At 60.6% G+C, this 25,664-nt stretch overlaps 3 protein-coding genes across 4 annotated transcripts in view; all 3 read right to left on the reverse strand.

Moving 5' to 3' along the window:
- Positions 1 to 25,664, reverse strand: part of LOC117654207 (complexin) — a 161,330-nt gene that overhangs the window by 90,539 nt on the left and 45,127 nt on the right. The gene's annotated exons all lie outside the window — the stretch shown is intronic.
- LOC117644370 lies at positions 13,457 to 14,802 on the reverse strand. The gene is made up of 3 exons (XM_034383808.1): positions 14,722 to 14,802; positions 14,363 to 14,422; positions 13,457 to 14,008 (listed from the first exon to the last, which is right to left on the reverse strand). Exons 1-3 carry the CDS (start codon positions 14,800 to 14,802, stop codon positions 13,457 to 13,459), a joined length of 693 nt encoding a protein of 230 aa, XP_034239699.1.
- On the reverse strand, positions 21,195 to 23,977 carry LOC117644423. The gene is made up of 4 exons (XM_034383946.1): positions 23,627 to 23,977; positions 23,147 to 23,344; positions 22,632 to 22,899; positions 21,195 to 21,238 (listed from the first exon to the last, which is right to left on the reverse strand). Exons 1-4 carry the CDS (start codon positions 23,975 to 23,977, stop codon positions 21,195 to 21,197), a joined length of 861 nt encoding a protein of 286 aa, XP_034239837.1.

Below are 25,664 nucleotides of genomic sequence, written 5' to 3' on the forward strand. Positions count from 1 at the left end.
GATTTAGCTTATATTTTTCGCTATTATAGTCAAAAATGTGCGCTGAAGTAGCGAATTTTCAGTAGCGAACAAAAGTTAGCCCGATCAGCGAAAATATTACTAGGTTCCCAAATGACGAACAAAATTTCGCTAGTTCAACGAAAATTTCGCTGGATCAGCGAAAATTTTTTTTTCCGTGAAGGGCCCATCAGGGCTCTGCTGGACGGAGGGTCGGCCAGCCAGCCCTGCGTCGGCCTGCGCGGACCGCGCCGCTCGCCAATATCATTCCCGGCGCTTTCTTTGTCCGCCGGGCTGGCTGGCCACGCAACGCCGTATCTACTAACAAAGCGCCTTTCTCCACGCCGAGTTTCCCCGAATACGGCCCTTTTCTGCGGCCCTTTCTCGACTGCTGGCCCGTGGCTGGTCACACTGTGAGGCCTTGCGTCGCACAGTGGGCCAAAAGACCGGTGGATGCAGACAAAACTCTAGACGCGTTTTGAGCTCCGGAGTCACTGAACAAGCCTCGAAACGAACGTGTGACCCCACCAATGGATTCCTCGTTCGGAGAGCAATCCATTGGTGGGGTCACACGTTCGGTTCGAGTCCCATTTAGCGACTTTGCAGCTCATAACGTGGCTAGAGTTTTGTCCGCCTCCACCGGTTTCTGACCCACTGTGCGCCGCCTCGGCCGTGCCTTGCCTTGGCCGGCCGTGCCCGACAATGTCCCAGTCGGCCCAGTCCGGCTCTAGTTGGCGGCCGCCCCGTGCCCTTCACCAAGTCACTGCAGATGGTATCGTCTTTCCTTATCGACCGCCGGCCAAGGGAGCGAGCCAGAGAGAGAGAGAGAGAGAGAGAGAGAGAGAGTGAGAGAGAGAGAGAGAGAGAGAGAGAGAGAGAGAGAGAGAGAGAGAGAGAGAGAGAGAGAGAGAGAGAGAGAGAGAGAGAGAGAGAGAGCGGCCCGAGTGGGGCCGAAATGGCGCCGTCGATGGGCCACAACGCGCGCGTGATTTTACTGCCAACAGATCGACACCATCACGCACACCTAGGCGAAAAAAAGAAAATCGCGTCGGTATTCCAACCCGTGTCGCCACACGCGCGCTTGTCCGATGTTGTTCCGTGGTTGCCACGCCTCTGCCACGGCCAGGCCTGCGCTCGCACCTCCCTCAGAGCTTTCGCTGCTTTCGGCGATCGGTTCTGGCTTAGCGGAAACCAGCCAGCCAGCGTCTAATGGGGCTCAAGCCCCCTCCGTGTCTCTGTGGGGAGGGCCAGGCCAGGGGAGGGCGGCCCGATATACCTCACCCTTTGCCCCTCCCGCTGCCTGGGGTGTGTTTTCATCAAGCTTCCTCTCCGTGACTCTATACGGCGTTTTAGCGGGGGATTTCAGGGGCTAAGACGGAGCCTCGTGGGATCGCAGACGGCGTCACGGGGCCGCCACGGACGGTCGGACGGGAGCAGCAGAAGAAGAGACGCACAGTGGGCCAGAGACCAGGCGGAGGCGGTCGAAATCCCGGACGCGTTTTTAGCTCCAGAGTCGCTGGATGGGACTCGAACTGAACGTGTGACCCCACCAATGGATTGCTCAGCGAATGAGGTATCCACTGGTGGGGTCACACGCTCGGTTCAAGTCCTGTTTAACGACTCTGGAGCTCAAAACGCGTCTACAGTTTTGGCCGCCTGCCCCGGTCTTCAGACCCACTGTGCGCTGCTTTACTTTCTTGCAGGTGTTTTATCGCCGTTTTGCGAGGGGGTAAACACTCGTGTAATACCCTGTACAAGCTGTCCTGTAATACCCTGTAATACTCTGTAATACCCTGTAATACCCTGTAATACCCAGTAATACCCCGTAATACCCTGTAATACCCCGTAATACCCTGTAATACCCTGTAATACGCGCGTAATACCCCCAATGGGCCCTGTGAAATAACCTCCCTACAATGACCTCCTAGATAATTGGTACAGAATTTTTCATTATCACCCACACTTTTCCGTGTATTACGGGTGAATTACGTGTATTTCGGTCGTATTACGCGTATTACGGGTATTACGGGTGCATTACGCGTATTACGTGTGTATTACGCGTATTACGTGTGTATTACGGGTATTACGTGTGTATTACGGGTATTACGTGTGTATCACGCGTATTACTGTTGTATTACGCGTATTACGGGTGAATTACGTGTATCATAGGTGCTTGGCGCGCCTTTTGGGTCCGTAACAGTTACGTTTTTTTTACAGAGAAACTGTTCCGTTGATATTCCATGCGCACCGTAATACACCCGTAATACACCTGTAATACCCGTAATACACTTGTAATACCCGTAATACACATGTAATACCCGTAATACACACGTAATACCCGTAATACACCTGTAATACGCGTAATACATCCGTAATACCCGTAATACGCGTAATAGGGAGTAGTCTGTACACCAAAACCCCGAGTGTTTACCCCCTCGCCGTTTTGGCTCGACACGACATAATAAAGAAGGACAGCACCCACACACACACACACCTCGCCCACCTCACACGTACATGCTAGCCCGACGAAAAAGGGGGGGCGGGATCCAAACATGAAATATTCATTCTCATATCCGTATCTGGACGGTCATCGTGCGTGCGCCGAGCCATCCCTCTTATCTCGGACGACGGGGCGGACGGACAGACGGACAGACAGACAGACAGACAGACAGACAGACAGAAATACGGACAGAAAGCCTCGTTCGATTGAATAAAGCAGGGCCCTGTTGTCATCCGTCCGCGCACTCCAGTGGAGGCGACGACTGCCACCCCACTGGCCTCCACTGGCCCGGCCCGCGCCACGCCACCTGAAAGGGTATTTGGCGGTGGCCGTCAGCCCGGAGTGGAGTGGCCCGAGTGCCGCCGGACGGACATCAAACAAGACACCCGAACGCGCCCCCTGCAGGCTGCACCTCGACGAGTCGAACGCGTCCCTCGCGCACGTGGAGTTGCACCACGTCTGGGCTTATTTCGCCGCCTGCTGTGAGTCTTTCGCACTGGCGCCGGCGAGCTGCTCTGCTTCGACTGCCGCCGCCGCCTCAGCGCATCGTTTCGACGCCCCGTGTCTCCCTCGCACCTCTACCTCACGCCGCGTGAGCGCGACAGAGACACTGTGAAACAGCCTGCTGAAGCCCAGCGCGCCACGTGCGCCCTCGCCGCAGCCCTCGCGCCAACAAAAACAAGCCGTTGATCCCTTCGCTGCAAAATTTGTTTGTTGTCGCGGTGAGGCGTTCTTTTCTCTTTCTACTTTCCGCCCGTTGGCAGCGCCGCGTGCATGCGCAGCGCCGCAGAGTAGAAGAGGAGGGAGGGGAACACAAAGACTTGAAAGAACGCGAGGCGTCAATGTTTAAACCCGCCGCCGTCACTCGCTGCAGTCTCACACGCAGTCAGACGCTCGTTCGCGCTGTTTCACGCGCTCCTCCTTTCGCGCGCTTTTTTTGCAAGCATTAACTGCGCGCTTTGCCTATCAGGTGCTTTTTTGCGTGCTTTTCTATGCGCGTTTTTCACGCGCTGTTTTTTTTTTCGCGCGCTTTTTGGCTTTTTAGCGCGCTTTTTTCGCGCACTTTTTTCACGCGCTTTTTTCGCGCGCTTTTCCCCAGGCACTGCACGTGTTTGGCGCGGGGGTCCGCCGCCGGCTGCACCGCGAGACGCTGCGCTCCCAAAAGTGCACTCCAGATAATTGCGGGTTGGAGCACAATGGCGGTGCGGCAGTGTGGTGGTCGTCGTCGTCGCCGCCGCGGTCGTGGACCACTTCGTCTTTGACGGCGAGGCACAAAAGGCCGCACCGAGACTTTACGCGAGTCATCCCGCGTCCCATTTCGGCGCGCACCGTCACGGCGAAGTTACTCCGTGACCGAGTTTGACCTTGGATTGCGATACGAGAAGGCAGCGGCTCGGCGGGGCGGGGCCGCGGGGCGAGCCCGGGCCCTTCAGTAACACCCCTGTCAGAAACTTTTGGTACTGCCGGTACGTAAGTGATGGATCGGCGGCGACTTGCCTGCTGCCGTTCGCCTCGCCGCCAACACGGGGTCGCCTTTCGCCTGGCACACTCAAACTCGCCAAATTTGATCAAAAACACTCGAGCATAGACGTAGGCCAGGTGGTGCTGCGGTTAGCCCGTTTTTCCGCTCGGACGCCCCAAAACGTGATTTTCATTTCAAGTGAATTCACTTGTTGGAAGTGAATTGTCCCCGATTGTCCTGGTTCAAGGAATCACTTGTTCGAGTGTGGTCGGCGCTGGTCTTCCCTTCTGTCCGGGCGGGCAGGGCGGCGGGGCGGGCAGCCTAGCGGAACGCGCCCCGCATGCGGTCGGCAGATAGCACTGCGGCGTCCATTGTGTGACACACTGCCCGCGGCCTGTCTCGCCCTTACAGTGGCCCAGCCCAAATTGTGGCACCGCAGGCGGCCGGCGACGGCAAGGACTCCTTCGGCACATACAGTGACCACAAGACCGGCGCCGGCGGCCAAAGCTCCAGACGCGTTTTGAGCTCCAGAGTCGCTCGACAGGACTCGAACCGAGCGTGTGACCCCACCAATGGATTCCTCGTTCGGAGAGCAATCCATTGGTGGGGTCACACGTTCGCTTCGAGGCAGGCTACGCGACTCTGGAGCTCAAAACGCGTCCGGGATTTTGACCGTCTCCACCGGTCTTCTGACCCACTGTGCACTCTAGAGTGTTCCCAGCCAGCCGCGTCCAACATCACGCCACGGCGCGCGACGCGGAATAAAACTCGCCCGCAGCAACAACACGAGGCGTTACGTAATTTCCAAACGACCCGTAATTAAATCAGCTCATTATGCAGCGCTTGTCGCGGCCAACGCGATGCAGACACGGCAGGCAGGGCCTTATGGCCGTGTCGAGCAGTGGGGCGGCCAGGGGGCGGAGGGAGGGGGCGCCGCTACGCCTGGCGGCCCGGCGGCGCGGCGGTGACCGCTTTCTGAATTCTTTCTACTTCTTTTTCGTTGCCGCTGCCCTCGGCAGCCCTCGGCGTCGCCGTCCGGTTGACCCTTGCGGCCGTGTCGGCCGTGTCGGCCGTGTTGCTCCAGTGGGCAGGCCGCCGGCAGGCCGGGACGCGGAGGCCGCGCATTGACAGGCATGCCGCCCTCGTTACACTCACTCCGAGGCGCAGAGAAAGAGAGAAAAAGAGAGAGAGAGAGAGAGAGAGAGAGAGAGAGAGAGAGAGAGAGAGAGAGAGGCACGACTGTCAAAGATGGCCCAGGCTCCTCCGCCCTCCGCATCGGTATGGATTTATACGGCGTGACACCGAGAAGACCCCGGTCGCATCACGAGCACGCCGTCGTCGTCCTCTTCGTGGTCGGGGCGGGGCGGGGCGGGGCGGGGCACTCCAGTCGGGAACGACTTTCCCGCCAAAACGTGTTCGCACACAGTTCCATGAGGTTGGCGATAGGCGCGCGCGTGTGCGATGCAATCACCACGACAAAGTTTGCGCACGGCATCGCGCGGGGCGTGCCTGCACCCTTCTCTCTCTCTTTCTCTCTGCAAAGGCCGCGCACAAAAACGCAGGCAAACAGACAGAGAGAGGAACAGACAGACGGACAGACGGACGGTCGGAGATCAGGGCGGTCGTACTAGATCCACCTAATCCCATGATTGATAAGCTGTCTCCGACGTTTTGGGGTCAAGTGTGTCAGGGTGGGTCGGGATAGGAAAGGACAGAGAGAGAGTGTGTGTGTGTGTGTGTGTGTGTGTGTGTGTGAGAGAGAGAGAGAGAGAGAGAGAGAGAGAGAGAGAGAGAGAGAGAGAGAGAGAGAGAGAGAGAGAAACGATAGGGGAAGAGAGACAGCGGAAAGCGGGGCATTCAGGCCATGTGTAGTACCGGGGGGGCTCGGCGGAGACAATGCGACAAAAGAAATTCTGTTTCCAGTGTGGGCCGGCGTGGCGCTGGCGCGCTGGCCGCCATTCAGACGACAGAGGAGCGCTAATCCCCGGCGAACTAATAAACAATGATACGGCGCTAGACAAATAGGCGTGATTGGCCGCCGGCCCCGCCGCCGCACGGCCGTGCCGCTGCACAAAATTACCGTGCCGCCAGCCAGCCAGCCAGCCAGCCCGCCCAAAAGTTCCTTGATAATTAATTAATCCCGGTGGGTTGGTACCGTTGGTACTGGCACCCGGCAGTCCTTTGTTTTCGGACGGTCCGCTGTGTCTTCTCCAGCGGCAGGCCGCCCTTTCCTCCAGGGCCATTTTTCCGCAGTGACCTGAAGGATCCTTTCTGTTGGGCTGGAGCACGCGAGCCCCTCCAGTCCCCCAATTCTCTCTCCAGCCCCCCCCCCCCCCCCCCCCCCCCCCCCCGGGTCGTCCGGGGCGGAACCGCGAGCCAAGGCCGCAGCTAAGACCAAATGGCCCGTGAAGATAAAGGAAATCATTTCCCTGCTGCCTCCCGCACGCTGCCCCCCCCCCCCCTCCCCGTCCCCCACTCCAGCCGCCGCGACGACGCGACTTTTCAGAAATCTGACCCGCCAGTCCGTCCGCCCGATGATGATGGGAATATTCAATCGGCATATTTCTTGAGCCAATCAAAATCCGTTCTGCTCGGCGCGGCTCCGGCGACGCCTTGGCGATGGGCCGACCCCTCCCTTCCGTTTTCCTCCGACAGAACGAAAACAGCGCTCCCTAATGTTTTCATTAACTCCGTCCATTTCCATATTCCCCGAGGAATGGGGGAAACAAGACACTCCGTCCCGCCGTCCCGGCGTTCCGGGGCCCGGACCAGCCCGGACCAGCCCGCAGCGCAGAGAGATGAAAAATGAAACGCGACTCTGTCGTTTCCGATGTCAATCAGGGCCCCCAATTACCCTGATGACGTGCAAGCGTCTCGTTTTATTTGGTTTTTCATTTTCTCCATTTTGCGACTTGCTGGCCGCGTCTCCCGCAGCAGGCAGCGTGCTAGGGCCGGGATATCGCGGTGCCGGCGGCACCGATTCACCGATTCATCAATGTATCGAAGCATCATTTCATCGAAACATCAATTCATTAACACGTCGATTAATCGATGTATCACTTCATCGATACAATGCTAAACATAAATAGAAATCAAAACATCGATTCATCAATTCGATTAATCGTTTCGCCGGATTAACGATGCATTGGTTTATCGAAGGGGGGCGTCACAGTGGGCCAGAAAACCGCTGGAGGTGACCAAAGTTCTGGACACGTTTTGGGCTCCTGAGTCGCTAAACAGGACTCGAACCGAACGTGTGACCCCACCAATGAATTCCTCGTTCAGAGAGCAATACATTGGTAGGGTCATACGTTCGATTCAAGTCCCATTTAGCGACTCTGGAGCTCAAAATGCGTCTCTAATTTCGACCGCTTCCACCGGTCTTCTGGCCCACTGTGCGCGTGCAGCGCGGAGCCCCTGCGATGCCGAGGGTAGGCCAGCCCGCCGGGCACGGCTGTCCAGCGCGTTGCCTATCCCCAGCATGGCAGGCGGCCAGCGCCAGGGCAACGCCAGGGCGCCAGGGCCGGGCCGGGGCCCATCATCATGGATTATGTTCTCTCAAGGATGCGCCAGAAAATACGACAAAAATTCACCTATCGAAGTTTGGAAGAAACTTTCGGCCGTCGGCACAGAGGACCAGAGTACAGAGGACTCGAATCAAACTCACGATGTTCAAAAGGTGGCCCATCACGCGTGTGATGCGAGCCGCCTGTTTGACACCTGTAGTCCGTGTCCCGGACAGATCTCCCGGCCCTCTACGCGCCACTTGGCCACCCGGGGGGGGGGGGGGGGGTGTTACCTTGCGTGATACACTGCGGGACTGGTGCAGGCCCCACCGCGGCACGGCGGTACAGCGGGCCGCTGGGTCGGGCCGAGGGGGTAATTATGCAGGATTTGGAGAGGGCAGTGCCAGCAAGCTCATTCCGAGTGGGAGGTCCCGTCGGGCTCTCTCTCGCACCCGAGCGGCTCGCCTCACGAGAGCGATAGAGACAGAGAGACCTCCCGCTCGGAATCGGGCTGCAGGTAGAGCGAGCGTGCCCGGGGCAAGCCGTTGCCAAGCCGGGCCGGCCGGCCGCACGACGGACGGACAGACAGACAGGCGGACAGACAGGCGGACAGACAGGCGGACAGACAGGCAGACAGACAGGCGGCCACGGAAAGGGTCGCTATGCCGATCCCGGCCCTCTATCAAGCCGACTGCCGGGGGGGCAGCGCGGCGCGTCACAGTGGGCCAGAAGACCGGTGGAGGCGGCCAAAACTCGAGACGCGTTTTGAGCTTCAGGATCGCTAAACGGGACTCCGAACCGGACGTGTGACCCTACTAATCGATTGCTCTCCCAACGAGGAATCCGATGGTAGGGTCACGCGTTCGATTCGAGTCCTGTTTAGCGACTCTGGAGCTCATAACGCGTCTAGAGTTTTGGCCGCCTCCACCGGTCTTCTGGCCCACCGTGACGCGTGGACCCCGCGGCCAACTTAGGCCGCGCGGCAACACGTACAAAACACGTGCAAAACACGTGCAGAATCGCAACTCCGGGCGACACGACACGGAAACGTTGTTCCCGAAAAGTTTGGCCGCGGCGGCGGCGACCCGGCCCGGCAGAGCCAGACTTCCAGAGCACGAGAAAGGGGCTGCTGTCGGACTGACGGGGATGGAGCAGGGGAGCAGCGACGGCCAAATCGATATTATGGTAAAGCCCCGTGCCCTGCAGGGCCCTATGCCGCCCAACAGACATTTTAGATGCCCGCAGGATAAGCCTGTGTGTGCTCATCGTGGCTCGAAATTGCACTCCTCGGGGATGTCTCTGCTCCCCTAAAAGGCTCCAGGAAGTGAGGCACACCATGTGTCACCTTAGGGAATGTACACACACACACACACACACACACACACACGGCAGAGATGTGATTTATGGAGGCTGTGACGCCATCAAGCAGGCCGCGTGAGAGCGTATGTCGATGGAGCCTCATCCCCCAAACAACCTTCACCCCCTCCCCCCTCCAATCCTCTACGACTACCGTCCCTGCGGGAAGTGTTACTGTGGAAAGTGGAGTAAGCGATAGGGGACGTCGGCAGCCAATCTCACTCACGTACACACCATGAGGAATCCAAAGCACACACAATACGAGCAAGTTACACATCTGCGCGTTGTGGTGCTCTGGAGCCCCCACAGCTCCCTGCTGGACCGAGACCTCTTTGCTTTTTCCTTTTCCGCGATACAGTGTATGCGATTTGTATTTGATCTTTTTTTTTCGCGGACCTCGAAAAGCATGACAGCTGCTCGCCGCAGCAGTTGATGGGTTCGTTTTCAGATGTGTTTTTTAAGCTTGCCTTCCAATGCGTGTGATGGGTTCGTTCCGCTGCGCGGCGCAGAGCGTGGTTTTGCTGACAGAGCAAAGTGGGCCAGAAGTCCGGCGGAGGTGGCGAAAATTCTAGACGCGTTTTGAGCTCCAGAATCGCTAAACAGGGCTCGAACCGAACGTGTGACCCCACCAATGGATTGCTCTCCGAACGAGGAATCCGTTGGTGGGGTCGCACGCTCGGTTCGAGGCCTGTTTGGCGACTCTGAAACTCAGAACGCATCTACTAGAGTTATGCCCGGCTCCACCGGTCCTCTGGCCCACTGCGCGCTGCCGCGGCATGCGAACGCGAGCTCCCCATTCCCGATGGATAACAGCCGAATAAATCCACCGGCATCCGCGCCATCGCCTGATCCCCGGACAAGGGGACCCCCAACCCCCTCCCCTCTCCTCCCCTCCCCTCCCGCAGGCTTCAATCACCGTATCTTCACCTCCACCGTCTTGCAGGCAGGCAGAGCAGGCGGGACTGGGATTGGTGAGAGGAGCAGGAGGAGGAAGAAGAGACGTGGCGTGGCCCAGAAGGGTAAACAAGTGGAAAAACGGCAGCCAGGCGGGCGCGAACCGTGAACCTTCCCCTTTACCACGCGCCGCGCCGCGCCGCTCAGACGATCGGCTTCAGCTCCGCATCAGTGCTCCGGCAGCCCGCCGCGCGTCCCGTGAGTTGGAACCAAAATACCGCTGCGCTGCCAGCTCTGCCTGGCCGCCACTCCCCGGCCGGCCGGCCCGCGGCTAGGTAGACTAGGCCGTACCGGCCAACACCTCTAATCCGCGCCGAGCCGAGCCTGGCCGAGCCCCGACCTACTTCACAAGCCACCCCTTTCCGGTCGCGCTTCTTCCCCCATCCACTTCTATTCCGAGGATGCTGAGCTGAGCCCCCCCCCCCCTCCCCCTTCCCCCAGACGCCACGCCGCAACTGCTGCATCAGCGCGCACGTTGTTGAAGAGCATCCAAGTTGGAAAAGGTCGCTCGTGCTGGATGTAACGCTGCCCGTTCCGAGACCCGGCCGGGCTGCCAAGTGAAAGGTGGAAGCCCCGCCGAGGCGGACGGAAAAAAGACACAGTATTTGCACGGCTGATTGGTTTGCTTGCCCTTTGCAGCGCCGCCGACGGTCACAGCCCGTAGAGCTCACCTGGAACACACAAACAGGAAAGGGGTTCAGCGCGATGACCAAGGAAGGACAGGGTGCAGTGGGCCAGAAGGCCGGTGGAGGCGGTCGAAATCCCGGACGCGTTTTGAGCTTCAGAGTCGCTGAATGGGACACGAACAGAACGTGTGACCCCACCAAAGGATTGCTCTCCGATTGAGTAATCCATTGATGGGGTCACACGTTTGGTTCGAGTCCAGTTTAGCGACTCTGGAGCTCAAAACGCGTCTAGAGTTTTGGCCGCTGGGCGGTGTTCGTGCAGGCTGGCAGAATATCCACCAGCGGCCAGCAGCAGTGTGTGACGCAGACGGTTCCAGCGAAAACCCTACACACATGCAATCCAGTCCTCAAATGGGACTTTAATCAAGTGCCACGATAACAAACACAGCTCCCTCGTTCCAGGAGCGGCCCGTTCAAATCGAGTGGTCGGTTCGAGGAATCGGACCCCGGTCAAAGGAGCCAAACCAGTCTGTCGATACAGTGCGGACACGACATGCCCTCAAAGGCCCTGACGGCCGGTCGGGTTGCCATGGCAGCCGAGGTTATTCCAGGGCACAGTACAGCAGCCATATCGAGCAGCCAGACCGAGCAGTCAGACCGAGCAGCCAGACCGAGCAGCCCGGAAGCGTCCCCAAGAACTTCGACAGAGGACGGCGTCGGCCGGGACGCGCGGGATTAGTAAAGTCTGCCTGCTGCTGTGTGTCTCGGCAAAGCCATGGCCGAGGCCGGCTGCTAAACTACAGCCCCCCCCCCCCACCCCTTCTGGTGCGAGAGTTCCTCACCAAGGGCGCGTCGGGTGTCACTTGAAAGGGTCCAAAAGGGCCCCGAGCCCTTTGACAGACACGCCCAGGCGGAGCCCCGGGGGCCTGAATGGGGTTTAGGTGCAGTTTAGGGGGCGGGGACGTTTGACGAAGAAGTGTGCACGTTTTGGACGCGCAGCAGTAAGGAAGCCGCCGTGAGCACAGTGGGCCAAAAGTCTCGACGCGTTTGAGCCCCAGAGTCGCTAAGTGGGACTCGAACTGGGCGTGTGACCCCACCAATGGATTCCTCGTTCGGAGAGCAATCCACTGGTGGGGTCACACGTTCGGTTCGAGTGTTATTCAGCGACTCTGGAGCTCGAAACGCGTCCGGGATTGTGACCGCCTCCGCCGGTCTTCTGGCCCACTGTGCGTCGCGGACCTGACCTACACGACACAGACTCATTCGGCGGGGCGTCTCCCCCGGGGCTGGGCGGGCCGGGCGGGCCGGGCTTCTGGCCCACTGTGCGTCGCGGACCTGACCTACACGACACAGACTCATTCGGCGGGGCGTCTCCCCCGGGGCTGGGCGGGCCGGGCGGGCCGGGCTTCTGGCCCACTGTGCGTCGCGGACCTGACCTACACGACACAGACTCATTCGGCGGGGCGTCTCCCCCGGGGCTGGGCGGGCCGGGCGGGCCGGGCTTCTGGCCCACTGTGCGTCGCGGACCTGACCTACACGACACAGACTCATTCGGCGGGGCGTCTCCCCGGGGCTGGGCGGGCCGGGCGGGCCGGGCTTCTGGCCCACTGTGCGTCGCGGACCTGACCTACACGACACAGACTCATTCGGCGGGGCGTCTCCCCCGGGGCTGGGCGGGCCGGGCGGGCCGGGCTTCTGGCCCACTGTGCGTCGCGGACCTGACCTACACGACACAGACTCATTCGGCGGGGCGTCTCCCCCGGGGCTGGGCGGGCCGGGCGGGCCGGGCTTCTGGCCCACTGTGCGTCGCGGACCTGACCTACACGACACAGACTCATTCGGCGGGGCGTCTCCCCCGGGGCTGGGCGGGCCGGCGGGCGGCTTCTGGCCCACTGTGCGTCGCGGACCTGACCTACACGACACAGACTCATTCGGCGGGGCGTCTCCCCGGGGCTGGGCGGGCCGGGCGGGCCGGGCTTCTGGCCCACTGTGCGTCGCGGACCTGACCTACACGACACAGACTCATTCGGCGGGGCGTCTCCCCCGGGGCTGGGCGGGCCGGGCGGGCCGGGCTTCTGGCCCACTGTGCGTCGCGGACCTGACCTACACGACACAGACTCATTCGGCGGGGCGTCTCCCCCGGGGCTGGGCGGGCCGGGCGGGCCGGGCTTCTGGCCCACTGTGCGTCGCGGACCTGACCTACACGACACAGACTCATTCGGCGGGGCGTCTCCCCGGGGCTGGGCGGGCCGGGCGGGCCGGGCTTCTGGCCCACTGTGCGTCGCGGACCTGACCTACACGACACAGACTCATTCGGCGGGGCGTCTCCCCCGGGGCTGGGCGGGCCGGGCGGGCCGGGCTTCTGGCCCACTGTGCGTCGCGGACCTGACCTACACGACACAGACTCATTCGGCGGGGCGTCTCCCCCGGGGCTGGGCGGGCCGCGGCGGGCGGGGCGCCGACGGCCGGGCTTCGGCCCAGTGCGTCGCTGGCGGGCGACGCGCTGACCCTACACGACACAGACTCATTCGGCGGGGCGTCTCCCCGGGGCTGGGCGGGCCGGGCGGGCCGGGCTTCTGGCCCACTGTGCGTCGCGGACCTGACTACACGACACAGACTCATTCGGCGGGGCGTCTCCCCCGGGGCTGGGCGGGCCGGGCGGGCCGGGCTTCTGGCCCACTGTGCGTCGCGGACCTGACGCTACACGACCGACTCATTCGGCGGTGGCGTCTCCCCGGGGCTGGGCGGGCCGGGCGGGCCGGGCTTCTGGCCCACTGTGCGTCGCGGACCTGACCTACACGACACAGACTCTTCGGCGGGGCGTCTCCCCGGGGCTGGGCGGCCGGGCGGCCGGGCTTCTGGCCCACGTGCGTCCGGACTGCTCCGACAGCAGGCGGGCGCTCGGCGCGCCGGCTGACACGCCACGCCCGCATCACAACGGCCGCGAGAATGCGTTTCTCCGGCGGGGCGACGGTCGGACCGGCTGCGACGCCTGCCGTACCGCCAGGCGGCGCTCCATGTCCTCCGGAGGGTCCAGGCGCGCCTGGTGAATCTCCTACGGACTCTCGATCTCAGGTCCTTGACGCTCGCCACGTTGGGGTCCTGCGTCTGCACGGGCGTCTTCATGTCCTGCGCCAAGCAGCACGCTCGTCAAAATTTCCGTTGCAATTTTTTTCCCACGTTGTTTGAACACTTTTGATGGCGCGTAGTTTGGTGTGGCGGTAACCTGCGCGGGTTTGAGGAAGGACCGGAAGGTCTGCAGGGACGCGGGGCTGAAGCCGCACCGCATCAGGCGGCGCTCCATGTCCTCCTGGGGGTCGGGCGGCCGGTTCGGCTTGGTCAGGTTCAGGTAGCCGTTGTAGATGAAGGCGATGAAGTTGAGGCCGCGGTCCAGCTGGCTGCGCTCCTCGCGCACCGAGTCGTAGTTGTACGACAGGATGACGAAGAACATGTTGTGGAAGACGAAGATGACGATGAAGATGAGTAGCAGGAAGTACACGGGGCCGGTGCCGCTGTGCGCCGTCAGGATCACGTCGGACCGCATCTCGCCCAAGGCGATGGCCAGGATGGCGAGCGCGCTCTCGGAGAAGGTCTTGAACGGCGAGACCTGGGAGGGAGGGGTTGAGGTTGGGGTCCACGGGGGGCGAGGCCTACCGCAACACGGTGTGCCAGAAGACCGACACCGGCGGTCAAACTTTAGACGCGTTTTGAGCGCATAGACGCTAAACTGGATGCGAATTGAACGAGTGACCCCATCAATGGATTCCTCGTTCGGAGAGCAATCCAGTGGTGGGGTCACTCGTTCAATTCGCATCCAGTTTAGCGTCTATGCGCTCAAAACGCGTCCGGGAGTTTCAGCCGCCTCCCCCGGTCATCTGGCCCACTGTGCGTAAAGCCACCCCGCGCCCACCTGGTCGCCGAAGAGGTAATAGCCCGCCTGCGCGAAGGCGCAGTGCAGCACCAGGTACATGGCGAAGTAGCCGATGAGGTCGAAGCGGGAGCGCTGCAGCGTCACCAGCACCTGCAGCAAGTGCGTGCTTCACATGCCGCAGCGCGCGGGCCGGGGATCACGCCGACGCCGCACAGTGGGTCAGAATACCGGTGGAGGCGGTCCCGGACGCGTTTTGAGCTCCAGAGTCACTAAACAGGACTCGAACTGGGCGTGTGCCCCCACCAATGGATGGCTCTCCGAACGAGGAATCCATTGGTGGGGTCACACGGTCGGTTCGAGTCCTGTTTAGCGACTCTGGAGCTCAAAACGCGTCTAGAATGTTGGCCGCCTCCACCGGTCTTCTGGCAAATCCACTGTGCGAGGCTGACCTGCGTAGTGACGCGGTGGTACTGGAACGTGCGCAGCCACGTGACGAACACCACGCCCGCCGTGAGCTGGGTGCAGCCCATGGTGTAGTACAGGAAGGGGTGCGCGCGCTGCGAGGCGGCCAGCCCCTCGGCCTGCATGGACAGCAGCAGCCGCGTCGCCTCGTCGTACCGGTGCACGCCGAACCAGATGGCGCCCCAGCTCATGCCCAGCATCAGCAGGTTCATGAGCGTCCACATGGACGAGTAGTGCTCCGCCGCGAACCGCCACAGGTCCCCTGCGATCCCAACGCCCCGGCACACTGTGAAAATTTGTTGTCACTTTATGACAAAAACGTGAATGACATTTTCATCACTTTGAAATGATGACAATCTCGTCACAAATTGGTGACATTTTTATCAAAGCTCCTATACTTATTGCATGGGCGTGACAACACTGTCATTAATTGACTTGATGACACCCTTGTAAGGAAAATTAGCCTTGAAATTAGCATCAAGTGATGACTCAAATTTTCACACTGCAGTGGGCAAGGGCGACCGAACCAGTTCACGCAACCTCCAGTTCGGGACTTTCTTTCGACAATTTTCCCCACAAGTTTTTCTAAAATTTACTCAATAATGTTCGTCAACACTCAAAGGCACTTGACGCAGTACGATACGTGAAGCGACCCACCGCCGATTGCGTTCCTCAGATCATAAAACGAACATCATTGTTATTATGGCGATTCATTAGAACGCGTGTGCAGTACTGTGCGTGACGTACGTGTGTGTGTGTGTGTGTGTGAGAGAGAGAGAGAGAGAGAGAGAGAGAGAGAGAGAGAGAGAGAGAGAGAGAGAGAGAGAGAGAGAGAGAGAGAGAGAGAGAGACATCGCATGCTCGCTCAAGCGTGAGGCAACCCCCTCAGTACTTCACCTTCTCTATCATCGACCCAGCTCGCGATGTCAACACCGCCGGCCGGGCTGGCAAGAAGGGGAGGGGGAAAATGTTTGCACAAACACAACAAACATTTAGCAGCACGTTCCATCGGAATGATTCGTCAGCCGAAATAAAAAAGGGGGGAATGAAAATGAGCAGACTGAATGGGATTTAATAATAAAGAAAAAAAAGGATGTCGCGGGGCTTGTTTGCGCAGTGAAAGTACGGGCAAGGCGTGGGTACACTAGTCACGCGGCGCGGCGCGACGCTGCCCCCTCGCGTTATACGGGATTAGTGCGCTCTGGAAAAGGACCATCAACACCACAAACGGTCCATCACGCTGGCGGGGTCTCTCGCACTGCCGACACCGCAGAGTGGGCGGCGGCCGGATACGGGGAGGAGCCTACTTTGAGCAGGAGTTCGGCACAAACTGTTTAGATTGTTACAGGAACAAATAATTTGTAAATCACTGAAGTTAAAACATGGGTACTAAAAACAATTACAAAAAAAATACGATTCCTTTTTAAACAGTACTCGAACCCCGCTCTCCACTGTGTCCCGTAACTTTCAACACTTTTGCAGTATCTCGACCCGATAGCGCACCATAAGCGACCGAGCCTTTGGCCTGCCGCATTAGGGCGGAGCATACTATTTGGGTCAGGCCGGTCTGGGCGGGGCATTATACTCTCGTAACCATTGACTCCCAGGAGTACACCATCCCTAGGGACAGTGTACTCTCCCCTTAGGTAGAGTACACCATCCCTAGGGATAGTGTACTCCCCTACCTCGAGAGGGGGGGAGTACATTGACCCTAGGGATAGTGTACTCCCGGGGGTACACTATCCCTAGGGTCAATGTACTCCCCTCCTCTCGAGGTAGGGGAGTACACTATCCCTAGGGATGGTGTACTCTCCCTAAGGGGGGCGTACACTGTCCCTAGGGCCAATGTACTCCCCCACTAGCAGGGGAGTACTTGGTCCCTAGGGATATTGTACTCCCCTACCAGCATGGGAGTACATGTTCTCCCCTTCCAAGAGAAGGGTAGGGTCAAGAGTAGGTTAAGATCTGACGCGAGTTGAGTAAGATCTATCAGCGTCAAACAGCGAGGCTGTGCCAGCGTCAAACAGCGAGGCTGTGCCAGCCTCACACAGCGAGGCTGTGCCAGCGTCCAACAGCGAGGCTGTGCCAGCGTCAAACAGCGAGGCTGTGCCAGCGTCAAACAGCGAGGCTGTGCCAGCGTCAAACAGCGAGGCTGTGCCAGCCTCACACAGCGAGGCTGTGCCAGCGTCAAACAGCGAGGCTGTGCCAGCGTCAAACAGCGAAACTGTGCCAGCGTCAAACAGCGAGGCTGTGCCAGCGTCAAACAGCGAGGCTGTGCCAGCGTCAAACAGCGAGGCTGTGCCAGCCTCACACAGCGAGGCTGTGCCAGCGTCAAACAGCGCGGCTGTGCCAGCGTCAAACAGCGAGGCGGTGCCAGCGTCAAACAGCGAGGCTGTGCCAGCCTCACACAGCGAGGCTGTGCCAGCCTCACACAGCGAGGCTGTGCCAGCCTCACACAGCGAGGCTGTGCCAGCGTCAAACAGCGAGGCTGTGCCAGCGTCAAACAGCGAGGCTGTACCAGCTTCAAACAGCGAGGCTGTGCCAGCGTCAAACAGCGAGGCTGTGCCAGCGTCAAACAGCGAGGCTGTGCCAGGGTCAAACAGCGAGGCTGTGCCAGCGTCAAACAGCGAGGCTGTGCCAGCGTCAAACAGCGAGGCTGTGCCAGCCTCACAAAGCGAGCCTGTGCCAGCGTCAAACAGCGAGGCGGTGCCAGCGTCAAACAGCGAGGCTGTGCCAGCCTCACACAGCGAGGCTGTGCCAGCGTCAAACAGCGCGGCTGTGCCAGCGTCAAACAGCGAGGCGGTGCCAGCGTCAAACAGCGAGGCTGTGCCAGCCTCACACAGCGAGGCTGTGCCAGCCTCACACAGCGAGGCTGTGCCAGCCTCACACAGCGAGGCTGTGCCAGCGTCAAACAGCGAGGCTGTGCCAGCGTCAAACAGCGAGGCAGTGCCAGCGTCAAACAGCGAGGCTGTGCCAGCCTCACACAGCGAGGCTGTGCCAGCGTCAAACAGCGCGGCTGTGCCAGCGTCAAACAGCGAGGCGGTGCCAGCGTCAAACAGCGAGGCTGTGCCAGCCTCACACAGCGAGGCTGTGCCAGCCTCACACAGCGAGGCTGTGCCAGCGTCAAACAGCGAGGCTGTGCCAGCGTCAAACAGCGAGGCAGTGCCAGCGTCAAACAGCGAGGCTGTGCCAGCCTCACAAAGCGAGCCTGTGCCAGCGTCAAACAGCGAGGCTGTGCCAGCGTCAAACAGCGAGGCTGTGCCAACCTCACACAGCGAGGCGGTGCCAGCGTCAAACAGCGAGGCTGTGCCAGCCTCACACAGCGAGGCTGTGCCAGCCTCACACAGCGAGGCTGTGCCAGCCTCACACAGCGAGGCTGTGCCAGCGTCAAACAGCGAGGCTGTGCCAGCGTCAAACAGCGAGGCTGTACCAGCTTCAAACAGCGAGGCTGTGCCAGCGTCAAACAGCGAGGCTGTGCCAGCGTCAAACAGCGAGGCTGTGCCAGGGTCAAACAGCGAGGCTGTGCCAGCGTCAAACAGCGAGGCTGTGCCAGCGTCAAACAGCGAGGCTGTGCCAGCCTCACAAAGCGAGCCTGTGCCAGCGTCAAACAGCGAAGCTGTGCCAGCGTCAAACAGCGAGGCTGTGCCAGCCTCACACAGCGAGGCTGTGCCAGCGTCAAACAGCGAGGCTGTGCCAGCGTCAAACAGCGAGGCTGTGCCAGCGTCAAACAGCGAGGCTGTGCCAGCCTAACACAGCGAGGCTGTGCCAGCGTCAAACAGCGAGGCTGTACCAGCGTCAAACAGCGAGGCTGTGCCAGCGTCAAACAGCGAGGCTGTGCCAGCGTCAAACAGCGAGGCTGTGCCAGCGTCAAACAGCGAGGCTGTGCCAGCGTCAAACAGCGAGGCTGTGCCAGCGTCAAACAGCGAGATTGTGCCAGCCTCACACAGCGAGGCTGTGCCAGCGTCAAACAGCGCGGCTGTGCCAGCGTCAAACAGCGAGGCGGTGCCAGCGTCAAACAGCGAGGCTGTGCCAGCCTCACACAGCGAGGCTGTGCCAGCCTCACACAGCGAGGCTGTGCCAGCCTCACACAGCGAGGCTGTGCCAGCGTCAAACAGCGAGGCTGTGCCAGCGTCAAACAGCGAGGCAGTGCCAGCGTCAAACAGCGAGGCTGTGCCAGCCTCACAAAGCGAGCCTGTGCCAGCGTCAAACAGCGAGGCTGTGCCAGCGTCCAACAGCGAGGCTGTGCCACCTCACACAGCGAGGCTGTGCCAGCGTCAAACAGCGAGGCTGTGCCAGCGTCAAACAGCGAGGCTGTGCCAGCGTCAAACAGCGAGGCTGTGCCAGCCTCAAACAGCTAGGCTGTGCCAGCCTCACACAGCGAGGCTGTGCCAGCGTCAAACAGCGAGGCTGTGCCAGCGTCAAACAGCGAGGCTGTGCCAGCGTCAAACAGCGAGGCTGTGCCAGCGTCAAACAGCGAAATTGTGCCAGCGTCAAACAGCGAGGCTGTGCCAGCGTCAAACAGCGAGGCTGTGCCAGCGTCAAACAGCGAGGCTGTGCCAGCCTCACACAGCGAGGCTGTGCCAGCGTCAAACAGCGCGGCTGTGCCAGCGTCAAACAGCGAGGCGGTGCCAGCGTCAAACAGCGAGGCTGTGCCAGCCTCACACAGCGAGGCTGTGCCAGCCTCACACAGCGAGGCTGTGCCAGCCTCACACAGCGAGGCTGTGCCAGCGTCAAACAGCGAGGCTGTGCCAGCGTCAAACAGCGAGGCTGTACCAGCTTCAAACAGCGAGGCTGTGCCAGCGTCAAACAGCGAGGCTGTGCCAGCGTCAAACAGCGAGGCTGTGCCAGCGTCAAACAGCGAGGCTGTGCCAGCGTCAAACAGCGAGGCTGTGCCAGCGTCAAACAGCGAGGCTGTGCCAGCCTCACAAAGCGAGCCTGTGCCAGCGTCAAACAGCGAGGCTGTGCCAGCGTCAAACAGCGAGGCTGTGCCAGCCTCACACAGCGAGGCTGTGCCAGCGTCAAACAGCGAGGCTGTGCCAGCGTCAAACAGCGAGGCTGTGCCAGCGTCAAACAGCGAGGCTGTGCCAGCCTAACACAGCGAGGCTGTGCCAGCGTCAAACAGCGAGGCTGTGCCAGCCTCACAAAGCGAGCCTGTGCCAGCGTCAAACAGCGAGGCTGTGCCAGCGTCAAACAGCGAGGCTGTGCCAGCCTCACACAGCGAGGCTGTGCCAGCGTCAAACAGCGAGGCTGTGCCAGCGTCAAACAGCGAGGCTGTGCCAGCGTCAAACAGCGAGGCTGTGCCAGCCTAACACAGCGAGGCTGTGCCAGCGTCAAACAGCGAGGCTGTACCAGCGTCAAACAGCGAGGCTGTGCCAGCGTCAAACAGCGAGGCTGTGCCAGCCTCACACAGCGAGGCTGTGCCAGCGTCAAACAGCGAGGCTGTGCCAGCGTCAAACAGCGAGGCTGTGCCAGCCTCACACAGCGAGGCTGTGCCAGCGTCAAACAGCGAGGCTGTGCCAGCGTCAAACAGCGAGGCTGTGCCAGCGTCAAACAGCGAGGCTGTGCCAGCCTAACACAGCGAGGCTGTGCCAGCGTCAAACAGCGAGGCTGTACCAGCGTCAAACAGCGAGGCTGTGCCAGCGTCAAACAGCGAGGCTGTGCCAGCCTCACACAGCGAGGCTGTGCCAGCGTCAAACAGCGAGGCTGTGCCAGCGTCAAACAGCGAGGCTGTGCCAGCGTCAAACAGCGAGGCTGTGCCAGCGTCAAACAGCGAGGCTGTGCCAGCCTCACACAGCGAGGCTGTGCCAGCCTCACACAGCGAGGCTGTGCCAGCGTCAAACAGCGAGGCTGTGCCAGCCTAACACAGCGAGGCTGTGCCAGCGTCAAACAGCGAGGCTGTGCCAGCCTCACACAGCGAGGCTGTGCCAGCGTCAAACAGCGAGGCTGTGCCAGCGTCAAACAGCGAGGCTGTGCCAGCGTCAAACAGCGAGGCTGTGCCAGCCTCACACAGCGAGGCTGTGCCAGCCTCACACAGCGAGGCTGTGCCAGCGTCAAACAGCGAGGCTGTGCCAGCGTCAAACAGCGAGGCTGTGCCAGCGTCAAACAGCGAGGCTGTGCCAGCGTCAAACAGCGAGGCTGTGCCAGCCTCACACAGCGAGGCTGTGCCAGCCTCACACAGCGAGGCTGTGCCAGCGTCAAACAGCGAGGCTGTGCCAGCCTAACACAGCGAGGCTGTGCCAGCGTCAAACAGCGAGGCTGTGCCAGCCTCACACAGCGAGGCTGTGCCAGCGTCAAACAGCGAGGCTGTGCCAGCGTCAAACAGCGAGGCTGTGCCAGCGTCAAACAGCGAGGCTGTGCCAGCGTCCAGGGCCGCCGGAAGTACTTTCTAGTGGGGGGGGGGCGAAATTTTTATGAAAAATTGTTGGGTTGCCTACCGTTAAGGGGCAACACCCAATACGGTTTAGACTTCTCTAATAGTGTTCCAAATCCAGCGAGCGAAGCGAGCTTAAAGCGAAAATTCACACAATTCTAGACTTTAACACAACTTTTGCCATTTTTAGAGCCTAATCACACGCTTTATTGGTGGGCGAAGCGAGCCAAACGGCAAAATAATGGAGGAAAATTAAGAAAACCTGCGAGCGAAGCGAGCAAGAAGTCAAAAATCAAAGAATTTGCGACTTTGCTATATTTTTTTCTCTATTTCGAGCTCAAAATGGCACTTTAGTGTCTGAAAGTGGGGGGGGGGCGATGCCCCCCCCCACCAGATTTTGGGGGGGGGGGGGCAAGTCGCCCTCCCCCGCACCCCACTTCCGGCGCCCTTGAGATCTGTGAGGAGCCCGTTAGGTTAGGACTGGTTGGACCATTATGTTTGATTATAATATCTGTCGAGAGTAGGGTAACATCCGTCGCGAGTAGAGTAAGATCTATCCCGAGCCCGTTAGGTTTGGTTAGGATTGGTTGGACAGTTTAGATTTAGAATATTAAGTAGCCTTCCGTTGATGCAAGGAAAACCCAACCCAACCAACCCGACAACGGCATCTGCCCTATGACGTCTGCCATTTGGGGGAGTACATTATCCCTAGGGACCAAGTACTCCCCTGCTGGTGGGGGAGTACACCATCCCTAGGGCCAATGTACTCCCCCCTCAAGAGAGGGGGAGTACCTTCACTCTAGGGATAGTGTACTCCCGGGGGAGTACACTATCCCTAGGGTCAATGTACTCCCCCCCTCTCGAGGTAGGGGAGTACACTATCCCCAGGGATGGTGTACTCTCCCTAAGGGGGGAGTACATTGTCCCTATGGATGGTGTACTGGGGAGTAACTCAATCCGGGGAGTAGGATATCCCGCTTACACCGGCCGGCAGGCCCAACGCTATAAACAAGTCTTTACTGCAGCCCGTAAATTATTCTCGCCACACATTGATCGGGCGGCCCGGAATAACCGAGGCTAAGCCCCGCGCGACAGAGATGTTCCCGACAGTTATGAGGCAGGCTGCTCTGGCACACTGTGCGTCGGGGCCCTGGCACGCATGACAGCGCGTGCCTTATCGTGGCGCGGCAACAGCCTCGCCTCAAAATAAAGCGAGCGCACTTAATGAAGTGGCGGTGCCACACAGTGGGCCAGAAGACCGGTGGAGGCGGCCAAAATTCTAGACGCGTTTTGAGCTCCAGAGTCGCTACATGGGACTCGAACCGAGCGTGTGACCCCACCAATGGATTGCTCTCCGAACGAGGAATCCATTGGTAGGGTCACACGCTCGGTTTGAGTCCCATTTAACGACTCTGGAGCTCAGAATTCGTCCAGAATTTTGGCCGCTTCCTCCAGTATCCTGGCACACTGTGCACGACCGGCCTTTCTCACTGTTTTCGTGTTGGTTTCTGTCTCTAGAGAACGCACGTCGGTGCCGGAGCAGCAGCAGCCACTCGTTGGCCGTGAGCATGAAGGTGCTGATGGAGAAGAGGATCTCGTGGCCCAGGATCCAGTAGTCCAGCATGGTGGCGTACTGCATGAGCGGCGCGCACCGGATGTTGATGAAGGGCACCACGCCGCCGCCGGGCGGCAGCTCGAAGCGCACGCCCACGTGGCACACCTCGTTGCAGTTGGCGTTGTACGAGGCGTGCTCCACGAACACGGCGCGCGTCGCCTCGTCCACCCAGCTGTTGTTCTTGGGGAGGGCGGGGGGAGGGGCGGGGTTACGCGAGGTAAAGAGTAGTCGGTGTCGCGGCGGTGCACTTTCGGTGTACCTTGAGGGTCTCCAGGGCCTCCTTGGCGGCGTCCCCGTCGCGCGGGAAGTCCGTCCAGAAGCCCCCCGGCGGGTAGGCGTGCAGGTACCCGTACGACGTGTCGCCCTCGTCGTCGTCGCGGTGCGTCCAGGCCTCGCCCTGGCCGAGCCCGAACGGCGCCGTGTCCGCCGTGGCCTCGTCGAAAAAGCTGTAGCACTTGTCGAAGCGCGCGGCGAACTCGGGCCGCCGCGCCACGATGCAGGGCCCGGCCCGGACGCGCAGCTGGCGGAAGCGCACCCTGCCCACCAGCGGGTTGTCCTTCGTGATGGCGGGCGGGTCGTCCTCGCCCACCGCCTCCACCAGGTAGTCCATGAAGCTCCACAGCCGCTGCAAAGGGCCCGGGGTGGCACAGTGGACCAGAAGACCGGTACCGATGGCCAAAACTCAAGACGTGTTTTGAGCTCCAAAGTCGCTAACAGGGCTCGAACCGAACGTGTGACTCCTCGTTCGGAGAGCAGTCCATTGGTGGGGTCACACGTTCGGTTTGAGTCCCATTTAGCGACTCTGGAAACGCGTCCGGGATTTTGACCGCCTCCACCGGTCTTCTGGCCCACTGCGCGTGGCCTAACTCGGAAACAAAATGACCGAGTCGTTCCCCGGCGGAATTACCTCCACCGAGTCCACCTCGTAGAAGGTAATCATCTGGTTGACGGGGCCGTCCGGGAAGTGGTTGTTGCAGTAGAAGTCCTCGAGGGCGTCGTGGGTGAAGAACATGAACCGGTCGAGGCGGCAGAGGCAGGTGAGGTTCATGAGGATGAGCAGGAACAGGTGCAGGATGAAGCCCTTGAACGGGCGCCACATGGCCCGGAACTCCTCCAGCTCCAGCGACCGGTCGGCCATCCAGCGCCGACCGAACTTGAGGGCGCAGTGCATGCGGAAGGCGACGTCGGGGAGGTCTCGGAGCGGCCTCGGGGGCGGCGGCGGCACCTTGCCGTCGCCCGAGTGCGACCGCCACCACATGGCTCGCTGCAAACCGAGGGACCTCTTTGACGTGCGCCGCGCTCTCACTACAGTGGCACTACACGCACGCCGTCGAGAGTGTGCCGCGCATCCCCACACACGCATCCCCAGCATTCCATTTCGCGGGAGGCTGCCACCACTGTGCAGTGGGCCAGAAGACCGGTCGGTGGAGGCGGTCAAAATCCCGGACGAGTTTTGAGCTCCCGAGTCGCTAACAAACTCGAACCGAACGTGTGACCCCCACCAATGGATTGGTCTCCGAACGAGGAATCGATTGGTGGGGTCACACGTCCGGTTCGAGTACTGTTTAGCGACTCAGGAGCCCAAAACGCGTCCAGAGTTTTGGCCGCCGGCTCACTGGGCTGCGGGTTGGGGGCCCGCCCGCCGGCCCACTGGGCTGCGGGTTGGGGGCCCGCCCTGACAGTGGTCAACTAGGCCCGATTTCCTCGTAATACAACTTGGCCGCGGCGCGGCGGCGCGCGGCGACAACACGGAAACTCATCAAACTTGTCCGGCAGGCGCGCCGGGCGTCGCCACCGGTTAACGGGGGCGTAATGGCATTCTTGGGCACGTCAAAAGGCGGTCAAAGGCGCCGCGCCGCGACGGTGAAGCCCATTGGTGACGCCCGGCCGCCAGGTCCGCGTGGCCCACCGCAAGAATGTCCGGCCGATCGCAGTGGCCCAGCCCGGCCCGGCCGAGGCCATTGGACTTCAAGGAGGCCTAGAACGATGATAAACGGGACAGTCGCCGTTATTCTCCCCGTAAAACTTTTACTGTACGCACTTCTACGGAGGTGTGCGTTTGCCCGCCAGTCACTTACCGCGCTACTTTATCCCCTGTCACTTTTTTACGGGTCGCCCGCCCCGCGGGCCGCGCGCCTACAATGTAACAAAGAGCAACTTTCACTTCCGTGCCGCGCCGCCGCGTTGCCGCCCCGTCGCCTCGGCGGAGTCAGGATGTTTGACGTATTGGCAGTGGACAGGCCGTCGCATCCTCAGGGAGTCAAACACTACCCTAATAAGCATATCAATAATGCAAGTGCGGCCCTCGCTATCAATCATGGCCTCGACTTAGCATGGGCCACGGCGCCCGGGCCCGGAAGCCCCGGACATGACGTACAGTGGGCCAGAAGACCGGTGGAGGCGGACAAAACTCTAGACGCGTTTTGAGCTCCAGAGTCGACTCGTGCCGAACGTGAGACCCCACCAATGGATTCCTAGTTCTGAGAGCAATCCATTGATGGGGTCACACGTTCGGTTCGAGTCCCTGCTAGCGACTCTGGAGCTCAAAACGCGTCCGAGATTTTTGACCACCGCCTCCGGTCTTCTGGCCCACCGTGCGACGCGCTGCCTGGGTACAGCCACCACCCAAACTTTGCTTGCCGTGGGACACTTTGCTAAGCGCCCCGATCGCGTCGCTGACGGAGCCTTGGCGGAGCCCTGGTACAGCCCTGGTGGAGCCTTGGCGGAGCCCCGCCGCGGAAAATGATGAATTGGCCTTCCCGGGATGGGATGAGGCACTAACTTGTCGGGGAGAGGGGGGGGGCATCTCACCAGATATCCGGGGGGCTCCACTGCAGAGTACTGTCAGTCGCAAAAGCCACTCCACTGTCAATACTCCATCGACGGCGCGGTGTCGGCTCGATCCACTGTCCTACCGGCGACACTACACGAACAGAGGTCAACAC

This window comes from Thrips palmi, unplaced genomic scaffold (genome assembly GCF_012932325.1).
Source record: "Thrips palmi isolate BJ-2018 unplaced genomic scaffold, TpBJ-2018v1 HiC_scaffold_1, whole genome shotgun sequence".
NCBI classification, from domain to species: Eukaryota; Metazoa; Arthropoda; class Insecta; order Thysanoptera; family Thripidae; genus Thrips; species Thrips palmi.

Bases quoted from the DNA above. Each gene is read 5' to 3' on its own strand.
- LOC117644370 (XM_034383808.1), bottom strand. From the start codon at position 14,802: ATGGGCTGCACCCAGCTCACGGCGGGCGTGGTGTTCGTCACGTGGCTG. The intron at 14,423-14,721 runs GTCAGCCTCGCA...CACTTGCTGCAG, and splicing joins ACCACCGCGTCACTACGCAG to GTGCTGGTGACGCTGCAGCG. The intron at 14,009-14,362 runs GTGCTGCACTGC...CCTCCCTCCCAG, and splicing joins GCTACTTCGCCATGTACCTG to GTCTCGCCGTTCAAGACCTT.
- LOC117644423 (XM_034383946.1), bottom strand. From the start codon at position 23,977: ATGTGGTGGCGGTCGCACTCGGGCGACGGCAAGGTGCCGCCGCCGCCC. The intron at 22,900-23,146 runs GCGGACACGGCG...GCCCTCCCCAAG, and splicing joins GCTTTTTCGACGAGGCCACG to AACAACAGCTGGGTGGACGA. The intron at 21,239-22,631 runs GTGCGTTCTCTA...TTTCGCTTTAAG, and splicing joins GCTGCTGCTCCGGCACCGAC to CTCGCTTCGCTCGCTGGATT.